The sequence below is a fragment of the Aquila chrysaetos genome, chromosome 15 (genome assembly GCF_900496995.4).
Source record: "Aquila chrysaetos chrysaetos chromosome 15, bAquChr1.4, whole genome shotgun sequence".
Lineage (NCBI taxonomy): Eukaryota > Metazoa > Chordata > Aves > Accipitriformes > Accipitridae > Aquila > Aquila chrysaetos.
In genome coordinates, this window is record NC_044018.1 from 29,178,314 (window position 1) to 29,202,940 (window position 24,627).

Consider the following 24,627-nt stretch of genomic DNA (forward strand, 5'->3'; position numbering starts at 1 on the left):
TTGCACCCTGGATAAGGACAATTTGAGGTATCTAGAGGAAAAGAAGAGAGCCAGTTCAACATCACAACAGCAACGCATGCAATTAAGAGCTTGGGGGGTTGTGGTAGGGGGTTGTTTTGGGTTTTTTTTTCCTTTTAAATCAGCTTTATTTTTCTAACTGTTATTTCAATTTCCCATAGCACCTTGGCAATGTCAAAAACAAATACAAATACATGTATTATCATTTTAACATTTAAAGCATGAACCTACTTTACACAAATTTTGTTTTGAACAGTTTTGACAACAGGAATATACCAGAACAGACAAAGTATAGAAGCCAGATAGGTTGCTTTTTTCTCCTTTCACTGAAGCCCTACCACTTTGAAGAGAGATCATAAATGCCAAGGGGAAGCTGGATTCATCCGGGAGGAACAAGATGTCTGTAGTAACTTGAGCTCAATATATTATCTGAATATTTTGTATTCTATAAAAATTAGAACAAAACCCATTTATGCACAGTCTGTTTACATTTGAAGTTGCATTTTTGGAAACTGTATCCATAACTGAAGCTCCATAAAAATAAACCTCTGGTTCTTAAATATAAAATTTTAAAGTTGTTACAGGTTAGTTTGGAGATGGATTTTTCAGAAATAAGTTGCTTTAACTCCATTTCAAGTCCTCCCATCTGTACATTAAAACCAGACTCAGTTAACCTCTTGAAGTGCCTATGCTAAGGGCACTTAAGAGAAGAGCCAACTAAAATACTACAACAAACCAAAATTATGTACCATCCTAAAGGAAGCTCAGACTATATGTAATATATACACACAAAGAAGAGCATGATAAATCATTCCGATTAATGGCAACAATCTTATGTTTCAGAAGGAAATATCAAAATTAGAAACAAAAATTCTATTGCATATCTGTAGTAATCAAGGATTTACAAAAAAACTTATCAGAAGCAATTTCCCCCCGAAGTGCATTTCTGTTGCATCGTCTGTAATACAATGGCGCATTTTACAAATTTAAAATATCATCTGTACATACCAGATATTTTACCCCAGGTGAACATTCACTTGGGTAACAGTAAAAATAGCGGACATTTTCAAGACAATTAAGCTGATATTGACAAAGTAGTAAGGCCATAGCTATTTAACTACAGTAAAGCATTGATTAAGTCACTTATTTGCTACTGATCTGCCACAGTATCATCTTTCTCTTCTGGTTAATAAAGTGGGTTACTTTTTTTTTTTTTTACTTTTTTTTTTTTTTTAAACCTACTGCTAAAACTGCACCATCATACTGTGCCAGGCTAACTTTTTAAAAAAAAAAAAAAAAAAAAAAAAAAAAAAAAGATAGCAGGAATGTAAGATACTATAAAACTAACTTAATTTCAGAAATCAAAAGAAAAAACTTTTTGCACTTTTAATTTTACTATCACATGCAAATAATTACTTCTCTTTTCACTCCCCAGCAGAAGTACAAGAGAGTGGCCCAATCTTTTCCATGCACAATAATTTGGAAAAGAACTTAACTGGGGAAGTATACTTCTGTAGCTAACAAAAGTCAACAATTCTGAAAACAAGTCACAGTTCATAAAACTGAAAGTTACATGTGATTTGCACCTTCTGGTATTTAATATCAGCAGAGTAGGAAAATTTGTCTTTACATCATGTGGTAAGCTACCAAGAAGGAACCACGGAGAACTGCTATTTGTCACTTCAAGTGCACACTGAACATCGCTGTTGAACAAGGGACAGTTTCACCTCTGCTGATAAAATGATACAGCTCCAATGAAATCAATAAGCTGTACCAGCAGTGAGTCTGGCTCCCAAACGATTGCTTTGTCCCCATTTCCCCCAGTCTGTCAGAACAGGCAAACTTGGTGGGTAAAGACACAACAGCTTGCCTGAGTCCATTATGGGGATGAGAATGTAGCAGCTAGCCTGTCTAACTAAGTTAGATGTTTGCCATGCAATACAAGTACTGCAGGAGAACTTGCACACAAAACTATGGTTTTCACAGCCTTTATATTTACTTGGTTATTCCCCCCCCCCCCAAAAAAAAAAGAACAGAAAGGAAAAAAACAAAACCACAGTTATAAATGGCAGTGGGGGAGGGGGAAGAAGGGAAATGCTAATGTTAAATCCTTGCACGCAGGTATTAAATAAATAATTGTCAGTGCCCTAATCTGATAAAAGTTTGAATATGCTGGAAAAAGCCAACAGGTTTACAGACTTATTTGCATACACTGTACAAGAGCCATAATCTGCTGCTGGAAAATGCACACCCAGAACATACAAAGCATCCTTTCCACCGTCAAGTTTTTCCAATCACCTTACAAGGAAGATTGAACTGCAGTTATTTTTTTTTCCATATCTAATAAATGAAGAAGTTACATTTCACAATTGTTAAAAATTCAGATACTTTCAGCACTACAAGGTTATTCTATGCACTGCACTGAAAGCAGATGCCTGCGTGGATGAGAATTAGCACTCCGCCTTCACCTCAGAGGCCACAGATCAACATCTGCACAAGCCTCTTCCCAAATAACTCTTCCTCTGAACAGCAAACAGCTTACAGCAGCTATTGGCATCCCAACAATTATTCAACTTTGCAATGACAGTGCACATCTATCCTAAATATCTGTGACTATCATACAGGTTAGTTTTTTCCAGTTTGACTGCAGTAATTGTTTATAGCCTTTAAAATGATTAAAAGTTAACTTTGCATTCATTGCATTTCAGAACTTTAACACTTTTAAATATTTAAACTTCTCTATCATTCCAACAAATGTAGCATTATCGAAATAAACGGAGAAGGGTTTTGTAAGCATCCCTAAACTGTAGATGTGATCAACGATTTTTTTTACTAAATTAAAAAAAAACCTCCCAAACCCAGTACAGGTAGTTTAAAAGTGAATAATGATTTTGGTTTTTTTTATATATATATATGTATATATATAACATGCGTAGAAATGAACAGTTAACTGCATAAATACATTATATTGTGTTATGAATCAAATCAAAGCAATTGCCAAGCTGAATAATAAGTTAGAGAAATGACAACTCTGGCTTTATATATATATTTATAAAAATAGATATGAGTGTTATCAAAGCAGTTGATAGAGAATGCCTACCGAGTAAGAAGTCGCCAAGGGTTATCTGGCTAAGAAATCAGAAGATGAAAATTTTCACAGTTATTTTAACTGCCACTTACATTCATTCTAATGGCAACACTAGCATATATTACTAAGATGTTTACGGTATATATCACAATTGAGTTTTCCAGTGTTCACAACTTACGACTTTAAATTTGTACACTTCCTATTCACTAAAAAAAGAAAAAAAAAAAGTGTGATTCTTACTGCTGGAAGCTACTTTTCCCTAACACTTTATACAGAACTTTGAACCCTGGCATGCTGATTTTGGCAGATTAATGCACTGAATTTTCCTATTTCGGTCATTATGGTAATCACCTTTAAACTTAACCACTTACTACACAACAGTGTTGCAAATTTAGTCAGCATACAGCTAGGCAAGATGCTACCTTTCAAGTAGCTACTCTGAACATGAGGGGTTTTGTTTAACTCCTTACCTTTAGTTCCACTTTAAACAGTTAAAAAAAGTCAGTTGCTACTACATCAGCTGTAAACAATGAGTTCCCAGTACATATAAACCCTGATTTCTAGTAAACAGCATCCAATACCCTACTCCAGAACACAAAGATAGGTCAGTATATAGAAAACCCAGTCACGTCTCTGATTTGCTAGCCATTCAAAGAGACATCAGTTTAACCCTGGTAGGGCATGCAGAACTCCATGCCCAGAGTTCCCATCTGCAAGGCAGAATTCCACATCTGCAACTGGAATTCCAGGCTCTGTACTTGTGAAGCTAACATCAAGTACTGTGTAGCTACCCATCAATCCTATATTGGGCCTGCCTGCCTCAGGAAAACATACCAAGATAAATGCACAAAAGTCTGTAATAAAGAGATTAGAGAAAGTAACAAGCAAGAAAAAAAAAAAAACCCAAACCCAAACCTAAGAAGTTGCCCTCAAAAGGAGGCAAGGAAAAAGGGCAAATTAAAAATTCTGACGTGCTCCCTTCTGCCTCCTTCCAATTGCGTCTAGAAGACAATTTTTGCTGTCCACGTGCTCTGATCTACAATCCAGTATCCTGTAAAAATTAATAGTTTAAAAAGCTTGCTGAATGAATTATTAGTAAGGTCAAGAGACTATACTTCAAGCTGGAAACACAAAGTTTACTACAGTAGTACATTCAGTTCTTATCATCAGTGACTAAGTCATGACAACAGTATCTGGCTGCACTCATTCCACTCACACCGACCAAGCACCTCAGCTGCAGACGTGCTCTGCAATGCAAGGCCATCAATGGCAGACACATCATCCGACAAGCCAAATGTTAAATAGGTTAAAAAAAGTTCTAATTTTACAGAAATGCTCATTTTTCAAAAATAATATTCTCTTATCCTTTTCCTCCTACACTGAGGGACAGGTTAATTTGTCAATTCATACTCTTTCACTTCGACAAAATGCTAGTTTCACAACCCCAAAACTGATTTCAAGCAGGAAACCCTCTGCAAATTAAAAACAAAAATACAAAAATTATAATCTCTATATTTATATTGATTGGAATCCTCCAGCATTTGTGAAATCACTTTTAGAGATGAATTTTGGGACCCTCCACAACTTCTCCACACAAGCCACGCTCCAGTTCAGTATTCCCCTTCATGAATACTTCTTTCTCACAGTCTCCTTTGCTGCTTATTTATTAGTCCACAGCTCAAATTAAATAGAGAATAATTGGCTGGACAAGTGTTACTTTGGTGACCGGGGTGGCACATACTGCTCCTTGCCAATACGTCGAGGTGCTCCCTGAGGCGATGATCTGCGTCCAAATTGGCGCCTCTGTTCCCTGATTTTCCCAGCAGCTCCCCTGGGAGGCCCGTTGCCTCGGAACCCAGAATAATCCTTCATTCGACCTTCAACCTTGTCATGAGCCTTCTCCGAAGCCTTCTCAGGTGTGCCATTTTCTTCATTTTTGGCAGGGGGAACTATGTTAGTGCGATGTTCCCTAAGAGGCTGAACAGGAACTGGAGGAGGCTCCTTTGGGGGCTTCTGGCAAACTTCAGCATAACTTAGCTTGCGTGGCTCCTTTGGGACCAAGGGAGAAGAGCAAGGTTTACATACCAGAATAACCACGCTATGCTCCTCCAGACTATCCCAGGCACAATGTCAAGGCACAACAGCAAGAACACGTACAGTGAGCGATTACACCACAGCTGTGGCAAACTGCACAACAGAAGGTCCCAGGTGCTACATTAGCACATCCAAGAGAAAGCCCCCGCCATGCTCCCCACCCAGTCCCTGCTCTGGGCCTTACCTGCATCAACAAAGCAGGAGCTGCACTTGCGTTAGCAGAAGGTGAAGTGGTATTTGTCCTTGGCGGCTTTGCAACACTGACAGGAGAGACAGACACCGGTGGGGAAGCATGGCTCGTAACATCTTTCTGAGCAGACACTTCTTCCGGTTTGCTGTCTGGCTGAACTGTGCTGTTAAATCAAGAACAATTTAACATTAAAACCTACTAACACAGAAATTAACATTTGAGAAAGTATTTTCTTTCTCTGAAGTCACGACTGCGTTTTTTTTGCAGAACAGATTGGTACAGCCATTACCACCACAATTTGTTATTTCCATCTAGTGGCCTCTCAAGAAGCGGCCTACCACGGACAGAGAAAAGACAACAAACATTACTGCCACCTTGCCGGACACTGGCTAGGGTCTTTGCTAGAACATGCAAATTTTAATATTCTCTACTCAAATAATCTGCATACCTTAACACCACAGCTTCAGTCTGACTTGGCGAACTCACACTTGTCACAGGCTGTTGGACAGTGCTGTGCGTCTGTTCTTCCTGAGCAGGAGCTGGACAGCTGGGCAGCAAATCTTTGCTTTCCTGTACAGAAAGCATAAGTTGCAAAATACAGAAAGATCGCAGATGTGCTTAAATTGCTTCTCAACATGCCAGTTCTAGACATCTGAGAAGTGAGGTACTTCCAAAGGCTGCTCAAGTTCTGATTATAGGAATTCTACTTCTTTTGGATCGCCTCTAAAGCAATCACCCTTTATATGGGCAAAACAAATAGCAGATAAAAAGGCTGTATAACCCAGATTATCAATGCTTTTAGTCCCACCAGCTCAAGTAACAAACTCATCTGGAAACAGCCCTTGCCTACACCACACACAAACTGTTCAACAGCCAACACTCCTCATTTGCCTGCTTTATTCCAAAACAGTACTGAGCTTACAATAGTGTAATTACAGAAGCTTCAGCTAAATACCTGCAAAAAGCCAAGGAAACCCAAGAACAGACAGAAAATGCACTACTATATTAACAAAGACAGTATGATGTTTGGGCTTAAAGCATTCTAATGTGCAGCTCTAACATAAATGGATTATTTAAGAAGGGAGACACAGCATATGCATACCAGAGTGTGCGTGCCAGAGACAAGAGCGGGTACCTTTTCTTTGCAGACTCCTTTAACGATATCGGACATCCTGCTCTCCAGCACAGGCTCCCCTGGAATTTTTGCTGTGCTGCCAGGCAAAGGTGGGAAATTTGATGCTAGCAAGTCAAACTTTGGTGTCTGAGTCTTTGTTTCTGCTGAAGGCTGAGGTCTCTAGAGAAGGAAAATACCCATTAATAGCGCCATAACACCTAGCATTAAAAGCATTGAGCAAGTGTCAGGGAATTTCCTAGAAACACTCAATACCCACAATGTAATCTGAGAATTTAAGGACTATGCCATTCCTTCAATAAACGCAAAGCCAACACATTGCACTTTGTGCAACTCCTTGCAATAAGGGAAGCGGAACTTACTGAAACCCGGTCATCTTCTCGTCTCCTCCGACCTCTGAAAATGTTCCTCCTTTAAAGGAGGGAAAAAAAAAAAAAAAAAAAGTCAGTAAGTGCATTCATCTAGCTGAAGCGCACACTCATCTGCACAAAGGGGAGCCTGTGGCAGGGGATTTGCAGCAGCCTACTGATGTTTCTCAAGATACAGTTCTGGGATGTTCTCCATCTTCAGGAGGGGTCAAAGCTCTTACACTCTTGGAACATAGCCAATACGGGAAACAATTTCTCTTTTCTCTCCTCATGGAGGAGGTACCCTAGAGCATTGTATCTGAACAAGCACAGTAACAATTAGACTATAATATTATAGAATAGTATCCTATAATTTTATAGTAATAAACTTACTAATCTGATTTCTCACATATCTGTCTTGGTCACTTATTTTTAAGTGTCCAAAACCTGAATTAAGATAAAAGATAAAACCAGTTGATCTTACAATGTTTAGAAGCATCAAGTTCCACATCCGGGGATTTGCTTATTATTTACAGCAATACAAATACCAATTTTACTTCAGCAACTCTTTTAATTCTGGGGACAAACCAGGCAGTTATTTTGAAATAAAGACCCCTCGCTATCTTACTGCAAGGTGTTTGTCAGAATAACTAATAGCTGTACAGTCAAGCAGGAAGCATTCCTGCTCCCAGTTAAGTATTTATCACACCTGGTTTATTTAAATGTCAGTTTTCTCCTGGTGAGTCTTTACGGAAAGATATGTTGTGCCAATGGTTGATGATCCTTGGCTTGCACAAGTCATTTGAGCCTCCAACACTACGTTCCAACTGCATTGTTGTGTTACAGCAAGAAGTAGTACACACAGTTCTTTACCTGCCCCTGCCAATGCCATAATCGCCATTCTGCTCCATCTGTGCGGTAGGAGAATCCTTCTGGGAATAACCTTGGTCTTGGTGCCCAGTTAACGTACTGTTATGCCGCTCCATAACAAAATTCCTTGAGTTGGTTCTGTTCAGTGGTCCATCCCCCATTGGCATGGTACTGACGGCAGCTGGACCCTCCACAGTGTGTTCTGAGCTGTTAGAGGATCGGAAGTGAGGCTTCACACTGCAGGACACAGAGTGGCAGCTGTGTAATCCAGAGTTTAAAGAACAAGAGGCAAAACTACCACCAACTACAGTTAATTCGTAGCTGACAAGAAAGGAGGACGTCAGGAAGTACTGGAACTCCACCAGAGAAGTTGTTTCCTACATGCATTTGTCAAGAACAAAGAAATCTTTCTTCCTTACCTCCATCTATTCCTTTTGTTACAGTTTTCTTGCAACCTCCTCCCCTGTCAAGTGTTGCCATTTGAAGAAAACATAGAGATCACTGCCCAACAGATACCAAAGGGGGAAACCCTGCCCCAAACACCCTCCATCAACAACAACAAAAAAATACCCAAAACCTAGGGGTGGTAGAAGAGCCAGAAGAACCCGAAGAGGGATTCTTCATTTGTCTGGGCCTGCAGCACAGGCAGGGGGAGGCATTGGAAAGTGATCTGGAAAAATAAGCCAAGCCTGAGGAACAAACTGATCTGGCCACAAGCAAAAAAAACTGAACTGAAACAAGAAGCCAGGAGTAGATGACAACTAAATAGGCTGAAGAGAACAGGGGAGAAGAGGCTAGGGTAACCAAGAGCCCACCTCCCCAGGAGCTTGAAAAGTCAGGATCTTACTCTCACTGTTCCTGTTACCAAACACCCACAGCATTGACTCTGCAGTTTACAATACCACAGACATTTTAATCAGTTATTGATTATTCAGCCTTAAAGCTGTACTTCCTTTGAACACAGATGCAGCTGTGCAGGCTCAGTGTTTCTGCAAGTTAAGGCTCAGCGTCTTAAATGCAGAATTACCCAGAAAAACTGACCTACCATAACATGGAACAGTTTTCTGAAGCAGCATTCAGGTGCCTTAGACTATTTTCGACTTCTGCACCTCACTGTCTTTTCCACACGGCACCAACCACTTTCAGCAAGCAAGGCAAGGACCTTAAACTATCTTTCTCCTCTGGTCAACCATGCACATCTCATAATTTAAGGACAGAAGGAGGATTTTGCATGCTTATTGCTTTTACACAATCTCATTATAACATTCCATGCAATCAGAAGAAATTCTCCCACTGCCAGCCAAAGTATGATTCCTGTCTGGGAGGAGAAGTTAACTTAACTACATGATCTCTTACAAAGTAATCAAGGAGCAGCCTGCAGCCTGAAAAAGGGTCCTTTCTTTCAACAGACCATAAATCATGCAGCTTTTGGTTTCTCTAAGCTAAGCAAATATGGAAAGGCATGTTGTGGATGCCACAGACCCTAGACTGCCCAACAAAGAGGTAGTTTCCTTCCAGCTTCCAGCAATAAACTTGTTCCCTCCCACTTGGCCAGGGAACTTACATTGGGAGGAAAAGAAAGCAAAATAGGAGAATTTAACAAATGACAAATTATCATTTGTTAGCACTAAATCAGAACAGCAGTAAGTGATGTGGCTGCAGCAGATTCCTCCCTCTGCTTGGCCATTGTCCTGTGGTGTTTTAAAAATCAACTCCACCACTATCTGACTGACTTCTCCATAGCCTTGCAATTAACAGCTGGGAGTTTTGCAGCATTTCATATGTAACCAGAATGCAGAACAAAAAACACCTTTTAATAGCCTAATTTTGAGGTCTCAAATTAATCTGCTTTACCAAAGACATTTTAAGTTACCTTTTAGGTGGCTGGATAGAAAAATATCAATTTAACCAATATTAGCACTGACAATTCTCTGTTACAAAGACTCAATCTTCCTTTCCCACAAGGATGTTGCAACAAATCAGGGCAAAACAAATATCATGGGCTTAAACAAATGTTTAGCTACAGAGAAAAATCCAATACTTAACTATTAACTGCCTGTAGGACAAAACATAGCAAGTTTAATGAGCCAGGACAAAAACCCAAAAGCAGCAGCTGGATGAACATCTCCGAATGAGCTCTTCTGCAGTTCAAGAGAAGATATGCTGAACAAAGATTAATTCATACTTCAGAACTTCAAGAAGCATTAAGAACCAGTCTTAAGGCCCCAGTAAGGTTAAGTTTTCCATCAGCAAAGACCATAGAGAAGAGGAGGAGGGAAGCTAAGTAAATTCTTCCATTTTGTTCAATTCATTCTTAAAATGGAAGATTCTCGAGTCATTATTCAGCCCTCAGATCTCATAATCTTACCCGTCATTGAGAAGGCCACAATCTTGTCTGGGCAGAAGAGCAAAGCAGAAAAGACAAGGAAAGATAAGGAAGAAAAAAAAAGCAGAGAGAAGGAGAGATGATGTGAGAGAGCAAAAAGGAGGAAAAGCATGAAGTGCAGGCTGCCCAGACAATTGACTGTTGGACCTGTTCTCTCTTAGCGCGATACTTGATCATCACTGGGCCAAACCTTCAAGGCTGTGCCTCGCTGTTACCTTAGCAGTCTCCTGTTTGCAAAGGAATCCTGCTGAAGCATAACTAATTCTCTGCTGCCAGAATATGAAGATTTATTACCACAAAAACAGAGCTTTGTACTAGCACAAAGGCTGAGCAAGATTGGCAGGAAAGATAAGACAACCAAGACAGACCAGCAGAACCTGTACACACTTGACCCTAAAGCTGTAACTTCACAATGACTGAAGTTTTACAAATGAAAGTCTTAACGTAACCAGAAGACTTTTAACTTAAGGATTATACAGATGTGATCTACAAGGCAGCAGTGAACATGTGGGCATTTCAAGATGTTAGTATCTGGGTACATACAATTCTTGTACAGTTTCAGCATCCATACTTCTGAAAGGATCCATGTATGTAAGAGTTTTACTGGCTTTGAGTTTGGGCACAATTTAAGGCAAAAAACCCCAAACAAACCTTTATAAATAGATCTTAGTTGGGAGCTGAGCAGTTGTAACTGAATCAGCTGCCCTGTCTTCCAAGCAGAGTAATTCTACCAGTTTCACAGCCTGTATTAAGACTCTGCTGAGTCACCGCAGACCAAATTCTGAAGTTCACCTTCTGCCAGCAGCCACAAACCTTAACTGCATCACAAAACCACTTATGGTACTGGCAGTTGTCAACCGATTTCTCAAACAATATAAAAAGCAATTCCCATGCTACCACCCGCATGCTGAATACAGTGAAAGAGCTTGCAAATAAAACAATTTCCACCCACACAAACAGATTACTACACCATTGTATTTACAGAGTACTGTTCCAGCAAATACAAAGCTGTTTCCTCCTACCCAGTGTTTATATCTGAGCTGAGCCCTCACAGTTATCAGGAAAGATGGGGATAAAGCAAATAAATTATAGTAACAGACTCAGCATCAAGCAGTTTTAGCATACAGCAGTCAGGGCATGCAACTCTCAGCTGCATAAACTGAATGGCGCTCTGCAAGACTAATCACACAACAGGAAAAGCTTACGTTTGTGCTGCAGGAGTTTATAATCTGCGTGTAACAAACATAATTAGAAGTATTACAAGGAAGTTATTTATTTGTCTGCAGAAATTCCTCTGAGACTTTTAAAGGAGTTACCTTTGCTCTCTCCAGCACATCTGTCCACTATTTTAGGATCTTAAGCTGCCACCTCGATTTTATTTTATAAATCAAGTTGAAAAACGTCACACATACTCGATAAACAAAATAAGTAACCTAGTCCCATCAGAAGGCACTGCATTTTACAAGTGCAAGGAATGTTTCAGGATCTCAAAACTGTAAGTTCTCAGAGAGCAAACAACTGACAGAGCTATCTTACCGATTTCTATGGAATGGGCGACCTATACTCAAAGAAGCAGCATTTGTTTTATATGATCCTGGTGTATTAAAGCCATTCACAAATCCACCGTTAGGAAAGGGGGCCTGCAACAGACAGAACAGTCTCAATGGCTGAACTAAAAATAAAAACGTTTGCAGTTTTATGAGATCAGCTTCAGCAGTTATTCATCTAGTTTGTTTGTACTTTTACACTGGGCTACCGTATCTAGTACGTTGTAAACTTACTACTAAAGCAAAAACCCCACCAGGTTAACAGTCTGCACGTCTACTTTAGCATCAGAGTCCTCCTGTTCCTGCAAGAGCTACAAAGCTCTTCCAGTAACACTAGCTACTGGATAATGGAATTTCACACCAAAATTTCTTGAAATAAATGGCAGCCCATGGCAAGACATGCAGCTTCTCTGACAGTGTTGCTTTATCAGGTGCATGACATAACATGAAGTATCATAAAACAGAGGGATCTGACTAGAAAACCTGTGCATTCTACAGCTGAAAAGCCCACTAACCATAGTGATTTGTAAACCAAATTATTCCTGTTGTTTTGGGCTAGCTCCTCTCACTTTCATCATCTGTTACTTACCAGTGGTGTTTCAAAGTAAGGTGCAGGATTTGGAGACCATGTCTGAGGCACAATGCTGTAAATAGAGTACTGCTGAGGACTATATACAGGCTGCATAAACAGTGGTGAGGCAAACTGTGCTTGTGTTTGAACTGGCTGAGTATAGACACTGGAATCCACTACCCGGTAACCATTCTTAGCAAAAAATGTGTTGATGGCTTTTATCCTGGCCTGCAAGATATCAAATCACATCACATACATTAGTTGGGAGAAGAGGAGAAGCAGAATGAAATCATTCTTGACTACTGAAGAGGTAACAGAAGGGATGTGAAGGGGAAGTAGGTTGATTACTGCTTACAAATAAAAACTCTGATAAGAATCAATACAGATTACATTCTTACAGTGTGCTAAAGGGAAGAACGCACACATTGCTTTAGCTAGAGAATCTGTCAAGTTTAAGATAAACACCGCTTTCTACAGCAGTAACTGTCCAGACTCCAATTTTGACAGTTCCTCTCACAGAACAAACAGCTTGCTTCAGCCTTATTTGTAGAGCAGCTACCTCAAGCTACAGACTCGTGATGGCAAGAGTCCCTCTCCCGAGTTCTGCAGACCCAGATTCTGGGGAAACTGGAGAAGGGAAGACGAAACAGGAATGTATTTCACACCTCATGGGAAGCAGCAGTGTGAATAACCATCAGCCACTGAACTGTAATTTTTCAAAGCTACCCATGACCTCATTCAAGTTAACAGCCTACAGAGCAAGTGTTATGAACTATTCCACTGCTAATTCCTTAGTTCCCCCCTCCTCCCATAAACACACACTATCATTCAAATAGAAACAATACATAATTCAATTCAAACAGAAACCTCATGTAAAGCAACCTTACCATTACTGGCTTGCCCTGAAAGGTTTTCACTTCTTCCCTTAAGTATTTGAATGCCTGCAGATACAAAAAAGATTAACGTTAGAGTATCTTGATAAAACTGTACTCCTCAAAGGACATTACATGATTTAACATGAATGCGTAGCAATGCGCTTCCCTGTTAGCCCAGCTAAATTCATTAACACTTCAAATTCAGGATACTAGATGTCAGTTATGGCTGGAGAGTACTGGAGGCAAGAGGCAGACAAGGGAGTTAAAACCCTACAATCTCTCAACTTTTTTCTCTGTTAACTAGAATTTGCTAATAACCTCTTAAAATAACAAAAGGGAGATCAGTAAATAAACATTTATTTTAGCTACAGGAAGCATGCATGCAATTCTCTTGAGCAGGGGAAGTATTAATAACAAAATTGAGATGTCATTAACAGTTGAAGGCAGCCTTACCTGTTGCGCATCTGTATCTGACTGGAATGTAACGTACCAGTTGTTGTTGTGAGCAAACTCACAGCTTATCACTTTGGGGCAGTTTTCATTTTTAAACAGAGCCTTAACCTCCTAGGGGAGAGAAGAAGCCAGGCAGTTAAGGGGACCTAGCTCTAAGCTGTAAACTGAACACTCAACCAACAAAAGTTTACATTCCAGCTCCTCAGCTGCAATTTTCCCTTAACCAGGTATGTTCTTTTATTCCCTTGACAGGTCTGCCAGACACCAAATTATCCTCTACCTGTTTCTGAACCAAGAAGACTAGTCCAGCCTACTGAGCTCCCCAAATAAAAAGCAGCAGGCCCACCTGGTAAGAACATCAAGATCAGTGTAGAACTGGTGATATTTCTTTATGAAAGAGGTAGCAAAAATGTGGCTTTAGATCAGGAGAGTCATCTAGACAAGAACGATTCTAACAAATACTTCTAGCATCATGGCAACCTGATAGTTTTGCAATAATCAGATTTTAAAGAGAGGGTAAAGCAGCTGTTCAGTGTTTGCATTAAAAGAACTAATTAAAAATGCTAGTAGACAAACACCCTGTGTTACAACTTTAAAAAACAAAGAACTAAATCATTCAGTTAGCCAAATATCAGTTGGAATTTTATTATCCTCCCTTCTCTGAACATAATAAGCTCAGCTCACACTGGGTCACAATGAATGAGAAATGTTTAGTAACATTTCTTGCTGCCAAAACAACCGTCTGACTTCAAGTAAAGTTACTGCTGTGACAAAAATTCAGCCTGAATTCCAAGCTATGCCCCGGACTAATTTTATTTTTGGATCTGAAAAGAAACCAGTTCAAACTTCCTTCCAGAAAAGCCTAGCTAGCTCAATTTTTGGTGGAAAAAAGTTTACTTAAGAGCATTTTAATACGTTAGTAAATAATGGGAAGGGACAACAATGACAACAAGTATTTGCTTTGGCTTTTTTGACAGTACATCTAAGCAGAAAAAAATACTTATGTGGTTTACAAGAAAAGTATCTGTGTTTAATCAAATTAAATACCAGCTGACCTTTTAAGCAACACTTCCTGCTGCTGTTTGAAGCACTGTTGCAGATACCTTCCAAAAACATCAACAGGCTTTTATTTCTTTCTTTTCTATTTATTTACCTCTATAGGTGTTGTTTCAGGGATCTCACGGAGAATGATAATACATCGTTTGTGGTTTGGTCTTACTTTCTCCCCTCTCTCATCCACTTGTACCATAGGAGAAGCTAAAATTATAATACAAAAGTTGGCTTAATATTGGACATTGTGCACTGCAAAACATCTCCGCGGCACTAGACTCCATTATCCAACTTGTAACAAAGAACTGCAGTGGACTGCTTAAGAAACCAGATTTCTTGAATTCAGGGTAAAGGACTGTTTTATCAGCTATAGCCTGTTAGAGGTTCAGTACATTTTAGCCATTTGCCTGACACTGCCTCCATCTACAGCTCAGATATCTAAAAAGCTCGGTCCCAAATTCAATTCACTCCCAGCTCAAATTCAAGTAAGAGTATATAAAAACATTCCTAGCCAGAGCCCTAATAGGAAAAGTTCAAATAAGAGGAAGGAAATCAAGTCAAAATAAAGGCTTTAAAAGTTCACTTACACCAGTTTCCACAAGAAGCCATGTACAGAATCAGTACAGGACAGTATGTTACAAAAATCCTAGCTAACTTTTTCTGAAAAGCTTTTTCTTGTTTTATCATTTGTAATAAACTTCTGCACTGAATCAGAAGACTAGGTTTACTCCCAGAATAAGACTTTTATTGCTAGCAGTACCTTAGAGCTGCCTCTCACTGGGGCAGATTTAGGCAGATTATTATAAAGCATAACTAGAATTCAGGAGTCTGGAACAGCCACTTATTCAAACACCTCTGCAGAACGAGGTTCCCAACACCATTTACCAGAACAATATGCCGTAACCAGCTAAGAGACTAATACATTTCTCTAAACCAAGGAAGGATTCTTTGTTCTACTAATACAGACATCAAATACCCAGACTTACATCTCAAAACTTCAAGAATAAGGTCCATGTCAGTTGTCAGCTTCTTAATACCTTCCATGTTGGCAATTGTCCATATTGGAACAAACTGATCACTATCCATTTGAGACATCAAGTAGAGATCCTTTGAAAGATTCTCACTAAAAAGACATAAGTTCACTATTTTATAAAAATCCTGAATTTCACTTACAGAAGCCTCAAAACAACAGGCTAACTGCAGGCTTAAATATTCACCAATACCATTCACAGCTAACTCTAGCCAAAACATACTCAGATTTTCTCTCCTGGAAAAAATCCTAGCAGATCAACACAAAGCAGAAGATAATTAAAAAAACTTAATGGAAGTTACAGTGCTCTGCATGTTAGTCTGCAAAAAGGATCCTGCCAAAGAGACCTCTTCTGGTAATACACAGCTAAATTACCCAACATCTTACAACTGTGAAGCACATAAGTCATACTGAATTCTCATTAAAGGACAAGGATGCACAGACAGGACTGAAACAGCTGAAAGGTACCACTGGGTTTCTACAGCATTCTAGCAAATCTTGTTTCATATCGCAACCAACTCTCTCTCTCACAGCTAACGTTTTTATGAAGATGATAGTGCATATCAATCCAAAAAAGGAAAAATTTGTCAATTATTTTAATAAAGGGTTTATACAAAGTTAGTTGTACTGTACCGTGAGAAGCAGAATTCAAGTTGTTTTTTCAAACATTCTCTAATGTCTTCTGTGGACACAGTGGAGCTGCCTTCACCTAAAAGTTACCGCACTCAGCATCAGATCTCAGTTTCACGGTAAGAATACAATGCAAGAACACGTTTACTTGTACAATAAAAGAACGAATCCCTCTGGGTAAGACCAAGAGGAGAAGATCACCTGAGACATGACCACCATACTACACATTCTCAAAATGGCTTGGATCCCACAGTTTTTACCTACTTGGCCAAGTCCTATGGCTGGCTTGGATCTTCTTGAATACACATGGAACATTTCAAAGTTCCTGCTCAGTCACATCATAACTGCAGCAGACTTCAGAGGATTACAGATACTGACAGTGGTATTCTAACTTGAATACTCACCAGACACTTCATAGATTTGGTATCCAAGATCTTCAGTTGCTAGGACAATTCCATTTGCAGATGCTTCATCAACTCCTGTGCCATTTCTTGTGGCTTCACAAGACGGGGAATACATCACCTCATATTGCTTGCAGCTATCCTCTGAAATCTCTATGTTACCTGGCAAAAGAACACATTGTTAACAGAAAACCTACTATAAGCTTCAGAATATTTTCCATTTGAAAAGTTTTAGCTACCAACATTAAAACAAATACTTAAGAATGCTGTAACTGGAAGTGTCTAGACTTAAGTCTATGTTTCTTAGACTTTCAGCACCTACTTTGTATTGGATAGCACTTTCTACCCCTCCAATTTCGGAATGGTCTTCTGGTTTGAACTAGGGTCTCAGGGATAATTAAATAATAGGATTGTGAAACTGTAAGATCCCCAAAAGTGGCAGAGGATCTAAAAACCAGGCTTTCCCCCTGAAATTTAAAATACTTAAACGAGGTTCCTAAAACCAAAGCACTAAAATAGCTTACATCACTTCAACGCATTACATGATTCTTATTTATATAATGGACTCCGGAGCATCTAGCGATTGTTATAAAACACAGTGGAATGACATTGAAATTGGCCAATCTCTTGTTCAGGACACCTCAGCTTAGTCTTCACCACAGCCGCTTGAGATACAAACAAACACAATTTCAGTTCAACCCAACAGTCAGGCAAAGGAGATTGTTTCAAAAAAATCAACTCCTCTGCTAGATTTTTTCCATACTAATGAATCCCCTAAAAACATACTTTGAGAAGTGATACTATTCAACTACTTACATTAGAAATTGCTTAAAAAGCACTAACAATGCATTTGGGAAAACTGCCTTTAATTTTCCAGCAGTGTTACGCTGCCACGATTGCTTCATGTTGTTAAGAAGAGACAAATGAGTTTGTCAGCCAATGCACAAACTCAGTACTCTCTCTTCACTTCTGCTGACTTACCAGAAACTTTTGACAGGGCCGCACAAACTGAATCCTCCCTTCTTTATTCCTAACTTTTCCTAACCCTTTTTTCCAGAGAATCTTCTGCTTCCTAATTAACAGGCCTCTGCTGTACTTTAAGTAACCTCAGCTATACAATTGGCTTCATGTCAAGCCTAAGGCAAATCAGAAGAGTTAAACCCTTTGAATATTTAATTCCAGACAACAGGACTGACCATGTGGTAAGGATGGAAAATGGGGACTGAAAAGAATACAGATTAAACTGAAAGGCGCTAACCATAAATGCTTTGCAGTTCCTACTCCAGTACAAACATTACTGTCTAACAGTTCTCAGAAGCACCTCAGCGATCTACCGGGATTGTAGGTGGCCCTCAGACCTTGTATTCCCGTTCACAGGGTCAAGTGTATACTAAAGTGCAGCAATGGCAAACAAGACAAGTCATGAATCCATTTCTACACATTTAGCATCTTGTTTCCCTCTTAGCGCGTTACTCAGTCATCACCAGGCCCCTTGGATCCTGTTACCTGCTGAAGTATTCTGTCCTAGCACAGCTCTGGACATCTTCTTGAATCCCTAAACCAAAGCTCACTGGTCAGACCTATAATCTCTGTAAACCGTCTACTGCTTTCTCACGTTCATTTCGTACTTGTTGCTACATCGGCACTAACAACCTCAAGGACAAGAGCAAGAGGTTGCTTCTCACTGCTGAACTCTTACAGAGAACCCTCAGCACTACCTAGCAAGGGATGTATCACAGCTAGTGTTTAAACACGGGCCCGCAACGTCTCACCCTCGGTATGAGTCCCTTGTGCAGCCGCTGTTTCTTGCCACGAGTGCTCTGCGCCATTTGTCGGTGGCACAGCCTCACCGCTCCCTTGGGGTACTTCTTGCCACACTTTTGCATTAGGGTTTAAGCCAGCACCTTTCGATGTTACCTGCTGAAGAGACCAGAACACTTTTATTAGGAAAAATAATCCAAAGATGCTTTAGAAGTCAAGCCAGTCAATATAGGTGAATTTAGTGATTTTCTATAGAGTTCCACATCTCAAGTGTCTAACCAGCTATTAAGCACCTACGTGATTTTTCATTAATCAAAACAGGAAAATCCTTGGTATTTTCCAAGTATTTCATTTCTACCTCCATTAGAAGTGTTGCCTTCAACCTCTCTTTATTGACATCCGACAATATCAGCAGAGGAAGCAGTTAGTCGTCAAGGACTCTGGTAACTCATAAGCTTTTAAAGACTTGACTGTCATAATGCTCCAGTCCCCTTTCACCAGAAAGGGAAATTTTCCCTCCTCCAGACCCCTTCCTAGAAAGGAAGGTAAAAAAACATATGTCAAGGAGAAGAAACTAATGACTTACTGAATTAGTGATATCTACACTAACCAAGCATCACCTATGCTATGCCAGGATTCCTCGTGAACTTACCTGAGTACTACCTGCCTTCCCCACGAGTTCACCTACATCTTATACACATCAATGTACACTAATAATTTCCTTAAATTTGTAACCAAAGAGATTAAAGTTTTTGAAGTGCCAACACAAACATACATACCATCACAGCCTGCTGGGAGGGGGGAACAGGATTGTCTCACTTTGAGACTGGGCAACAAGGACCATAATTAGAGGAAGAGGGTAAGTGAGACAGACAAGAAAAACTGCTGGATTCCAACCTGGAACCTGACAGAGATAAACACTTATTCCTACAGCAAAAGATGGTGCCCTCCAAGGTCCCTTTCTGAGAGCTGCTCATTTGGGTAAGGAGTCCAATAATCCAGCAACAGCACAGATAAGCATTGTAATGGCTCTCGCTCTACCCCGATAAAACTAACTCCTTCCACATATACAGGAAAACTAAGCTTTTGCAAAAATTCTCCTCCCAAGAATTCCTAACACCCTACAAGCAACTAATACAGCTTCCTCCAAACAGGTTCCTTCAGACATTGAGTGACAGCCCACTCCACTCCCGCCATTTGCTGGAATTTAAAAGGCCAAAGCCATTAGTCCTAGCTCGTATCTCACAAATTCACAAATAAGGAAGTTTGATATTTCAGAGGCCAGCCTCCTGGATTCTGACATTAAGGAGCGGCTTACTACCAAGCCTCAAACATAAAGCAAAAGGATAAGGAAACAGTTGCAATAGCTTTAGAGATAATTCCTTTGCCAAGGTCACACCTAGTTCCAAAGCTATTTGCTGCAAGGACAAGCCCAAATTCAGTAACAAAAAGCCTCCAAATACTGGAGAGGTTCAAGACAATCACAAGAGAAGACAAAACAAAGATGACAATTTTTGCAAGGCCCTCTTTGAGATTCAAAATCCCCCACGCACAGCTGATTTAATCCATACAGCAATGAAGTTTTCCCCCTTTCGTTCATCTTAGCAGAATATAGCTGGGAACAGAAAGAAGAACTAGAAATAGTTCAGTGTGAAAGGACACATGTACATTTCCCTTCTTAGTTTTCAGAGTAGTAGTTCTCCAACAAAACAACCTTAGAAGAAAAACCCAGTAACCTGTTGCACCCACGTACTCTCGCTGTCAGTGTAGTTCATCAAGTTCAAAACTTAGCTCTGCTCAACTGCTGGTCACTCCTGTGACACAGCATACCTGTCAGCATGGGCACCTGCTCAAGAACTGAAAACCAGCAGATCCCATTTCCTTGAATTTACTTTTCATCAAAGCAAAAAAGACAAGACACGTCCAGGAGATGATTCATCATTTTATAAAAATAAACACTGTCTCACTACCTTACATCTTTGAGGTCAGCATTTAGCTCAAGCTGACAGTAATTTTAAGGAGTAAGTATGATAAAGTGAAACTGAAACACTTTAGGGAGATCACTACACTTCTGGAGCTGATCAGAAGTAAAAAGCAACACTGAGTATGGCAGATAACGTTACTCACTCTAGCAAATACCAAAAGACACATGTGGTAACACGGAAGTTCAGAAATCACAGGTCCAAGTGAAAAGCGCTAAGAAACTAAATAGATTCTGGCTGATAAAGTGATGAATGCACCTATTAATACAACGGCTGAAATATACACCTGAAACAGCGTGGGCTACTTCCTCTTTGTTCTAGAAACACTTAATGCCATGTAATGCAATTCTGCAAGACCCAGCCTTGATGTCATGTATCTTAATAGCAAGACACCACGGACTCTGAGAGGATTAAAAAGTCCCTAATTTACATAAGCTTTTTGAAAATACAGCGTGCTATGCTCCAGGAGCAGCGCCACTCCATTCTGGCAAGCAGCTCTTCTGAAGAGAAGGCCAAAATATCAAGTCTTGCTTATTTAACTGAGGCTAACAAATACTGAGCCCATTTGATTGGCTGCAGAACAATCCTCCCAGCTGCTATCGGGAACTTTCATGATGAGGTTAAAGCTTTACAGAGTTACAAAGGTTAGGAACACTCGCTGGTATCAATGAGCTGACAAAGCTGTCCTCCTCAGCAGAGCTTCCCTCTAGTTTACATTACTTTCGGCAAATGTGGATCAAAGATCCTCCTCAAGCAATTCCCCAAAATTTACTATCGAAGCATCTATCTCATTTTGAAAGGATGGCAAATATTATTCTTATTGTAACAGTCTAAATTACATTTAACAGATTCAATTAAGCCAACAAAAATGAAAGCTCTCAGTTTCTTTTAAAGCGCTCTATTATAATAGTAATTCAAATTATCCTGCAACCAAATTCTTAACACTGAGCTTGTGACAGATTTCCCAGAACAGACTGACTCTCTAAAAGGGAATCTAAGTGAAAAATTGAGACGGGAATTTAAAAAAACTTGGGAGCTGAGAATCTAAACAAGTGGAAATGTAAGGAGAGAGAAAAAAACCCGAAGGTCAGAAAACCTATGGGAGGTGGGCAAAGAGAAGCCTTGTGCTGGCTGGGGGACATGACAGGTAGGGAAATACGCCTCTGCAGTGGACTCGGACCCATGCCAGTGTAGTCACCTGTCACTTTCTCAAAGCTTATCCAGGGTGTGAAGCAAACCAAAAAGAGAGAAAGCTGGTGTCAAACCAGAAGCAACATGCAGAACTCCTTTGGAACAGACTGCAGGATATCACGTAACAACAGTTCAGTACTCTGAACGTCCCAGGTAATTCTTAAAACACACATTAACTTTAATGGTTACAAGAGAGTTACTTCCATTGAACACAGCATGTTGTTTGGTTTTTTTTATTAGCCAGTACGAGCACCCCAGAACTAGGGGTGCCTCCTTCGTCCCTCAGAAAAGCAAACACACAGTTGTGCCGTATGAAGATGGTACCACCCTCACCTGCATCAATGGTGTCCATCACTTCTGTGTGAACAGGCACAATTTGGGGGGTTTGCCGCCTAGAGGGAAGCAGGAAGCCTCACCTGCTAAAAAAAGAGGGCCAGCAATACTCAGTGCTTCATGCAGTCCCGGTTTTCTAGCTAGGAAACATCGCTGGCAACAATTAGGGCAGCGTTTCACCCACCTGAAATGCACAGATTTCAATTTTCCCCGTAAATTACTAATATATTGAATTAGGAACACATACCCAACTGACCAAAACCCAGAGCAGGCACAGCAAGCCATTATCAATTACATTTTTCACAATGCGTTTAATAATATTCCCAATATACCTTGTTAACAGCATGCTCATTCTGGCTGCAAGTGAAAAACAAGACCTACACCAAACATCAATGCATGAAAAATAGCACAAGCCTGACGCCATTCCTTCACTGCAGCAAGTTTTTTGAGCTAAAAGATATTAAAGGAGAACAGAATTCCAGCATGCATTCTGTGAAGGAATCAATTCACAATTAGCACGGGCACACTTCGGTTAAGTCTAAAATATAATGCTGACAGCTAAAGCAAGTCAGCTAATCCTCCCGAAAGCTTCAGGACTTCTAACACGATCCTGTTCTGTACCTTATTTTTCAGGCAACCCCAAAACTCCTGAGATAAAAGCTGCTGTCTGCTTCTAAGCATCCGACCACAGCGTTTCAGAACACCTGGTTAAGAGCTCAAGTTCCCTGTCCTGGCAGTGAAAAGGCACTTTGAGAAAGTCTGGACTGTCTTCAGGAACACAAAATTAAACATTATTAATGCTTCCTAAATGAAGATCGCAGAAACTATCTCGCAACACTATGAGCAGAAGAGAAAAGAGATGAAACAAAGGAACCAAAGTCAAGTTTGTGCTTTAAAAGGATTCGCTAAACACCCAGATGCGCGCTGCCTGGCTTCGCGGGCTCCTGATTTGCTTCAGCTCCCTTTGAGCAGCCCGAGCCCCATCCACAACGCAACCGCCCTATGTCACCGCTGCGGGTTCCAGAACCTGCCTTGCATGCCCGCTGCTCGGAGGGGCCACCTCCATCTCGCAGGCTCAGCTCCTCTCCGCCGCGCTCGGCCTCGGATGAGGTTGGCTGCTCGCAGCTCCTGGCTGCAGTCATCGGGCTGCAGCTCCGATTAGCTTGAACAGTTCCTCTTCAAGTTAAATACTGTAAAACCAAATTCTTAGGACCTGTCACTCTGTGTTCATGACATCTTTTTTTCCTCTCGGTGCAAGTCAGACAACATTCAGTTCAGAACTGAGTCAATTAGTTTAAGAGAGAGAAGGTGTTTCCCAAACCTTTTTATTTAGAGGTTCTTAACCACAGTATTCACATAAAAGACGATGACCACTACCACACTTGAACTGAATACACCACTAGCAGTCGACCAGTTTCCCTCAGTCATTTCTTAATTAACCCAGCAGCTCTTTGCTTTGTGCGCTTTCTGGACAAAACTTATCACAAAGTTTAAAGCAGCATCAGCGCAGATGTCCGGGTTTGTCTGGCAAATGCCGAAAACTGCTTCACCGAATCCCGTAAAACACCGTAAATAAGTGAAGCGCCGGCGCAGGCAGCGCCTGCGGACCCGGACCCGGGCCCGGGCCAACACGCTGCCCACCGCCCCCCCCCCCCCCAGTCCGCCCCGCGAAGCGTCCGTGTGCCGCACGGACAGACACAACGACGCGGCCAGCCGCCCCCCCCCGGTCACCTCCACGCCAGGGGACGGGCCTACCGCGCTCCTCGCTCCCCCCCGGCGCTCAGAAACGGCCGGGCCGCTCCGCCGGCGGAGCCTTCTCCCCCCGCTGCCATAAGTCACCCCCTCCCCCCCATCAACCGCCACTACCGAATTAACGTTATTTAACGCAAACACCGCGAACCGGGCGCTCCCAGCGCGTCCGGGCCCAGTCGAAAGCGTCGGCGTGCAGCCCCGCGGTACCGAGGGGAGCCGAGCCGAGCCGGGCCGCCCCCACCAGCAGCCGGGGCCGCTCCGCTCCCCGCCACCGATCGCAGGAGGCCCCGGCGAGTCCCGCCCGCCCGCCCGCCGCCGAGCGGGGTTGGCGGGGCGGCCCAGATCCCGCGCCGCGCGTAACCTTCACGGCAGGCCGCGGTGCGGCGGCTCCCCCGGAAGGTCACCGCGGTGCCTTTCACCCCGCCGCCCTTCCACGGCACCGGCGGAACCTTCCAGAGCGCCGAACCCTCCCCCTCCACCGCCCGCCCGCCGGGGCCCGCGGCCGCCGCCGCCCCCGGATTTGCTGTGTCAGCCCCGTCCCCTCCCCCCCGGCGCGGCGCGGCCGGCGGAGCGGCGCGGCGTGTTAACGCGGCCTCCCCGCCACATGGTCCGGTCCCTCGCCGCCCCCGCCGCGCCTCACCTCCACGAACAGTAACATCCTGCCTCCCGCGCCCAAGCCGGCGGGCCCGCGATCCCCGCCGCGTTCCCCGCTGCCCGCCGGCGGCCGCGCCAGCGCCGACGATAAGGGGACGCTCGGGCTCCGCCTCCGGCTCCGGCTCCTGCCGCCAGGGCCCGGCCCCCCTCCCTCCTTCCCTCCCTCTCCTCCGCCGCCCACCGCCTCTTCCGGAGCACGCCGAGCGCTTCCGGGGCACGGGCGGCGCCGGCCCGGCCCATTCCTTGCGCCGGGGAGGGAGGAGAGGTGGGAC

General features: G+C 42.0%; 1 protein-coding gene across 6 annotated transcripts; it reads right to left on the bottom strand.

Annotated features, from left to right (window-relative positions):
* Positions 1 to 1,203: 1,203 nt before the first annotated feature.
* Positions 1,204 to 24,501, bottom strand: LARP4 (La ribonucleoprotein 4). Of its 6 annotated transcripts, none has more exons than XM_041128788.1 (17): positions 24,342 to 24,500; positions 18,802 to 18,976; positions 18,455 to 18,599; positions 16,686 to 16,844; positions 16,285 to 16,360; positions 15,608 to 15,744; positions 14,725 to 14,828; positions 13,572 to 13,682; positions 13,131 to 13,184; positions 12,262 to 12,471; positions 11,662 to 11,765; positions 7,743 to 7,976; positions 6,885 to 6,933; positions 6,526 to 6,684; positions 5,839 to 5,960; positions 5,385 to 5,553; positions 1,204 to 5,155 (listed from the first exon to the last, which is right to left on the bottom strand). In XM_041128788.1, the coding sequence occupies exons 2-17, from the start codon at positions 18,805 to 18,807 to the stop codon at positions 4,820 to 4,822; spliced, it is 2,175 nt and encodes a 724-aa protein (XP_040984722.1). In that variant the 5' UTR covers positions 18,808 to 18,976; positions 24,342 to 24,500; the 3' UTR covers positions 1,204 to 4,819. The 6 variants fall into 6 exon arrangements, with proteins under 6 accessions (XP_040984722.1, XP_029893069.1, XP_029893068.1 ...); XM_030037209.2 differs by having other exon boundaries at positions 18,455 to 18,602; XM_030037208.2 differs by lacking the exon at positions 18,802 to 18,976 and having other exon boundaries at positions 24,342 to 24,501.
* Positions 24,502 to 24,627: the final 126 nt, after the last annotated feature.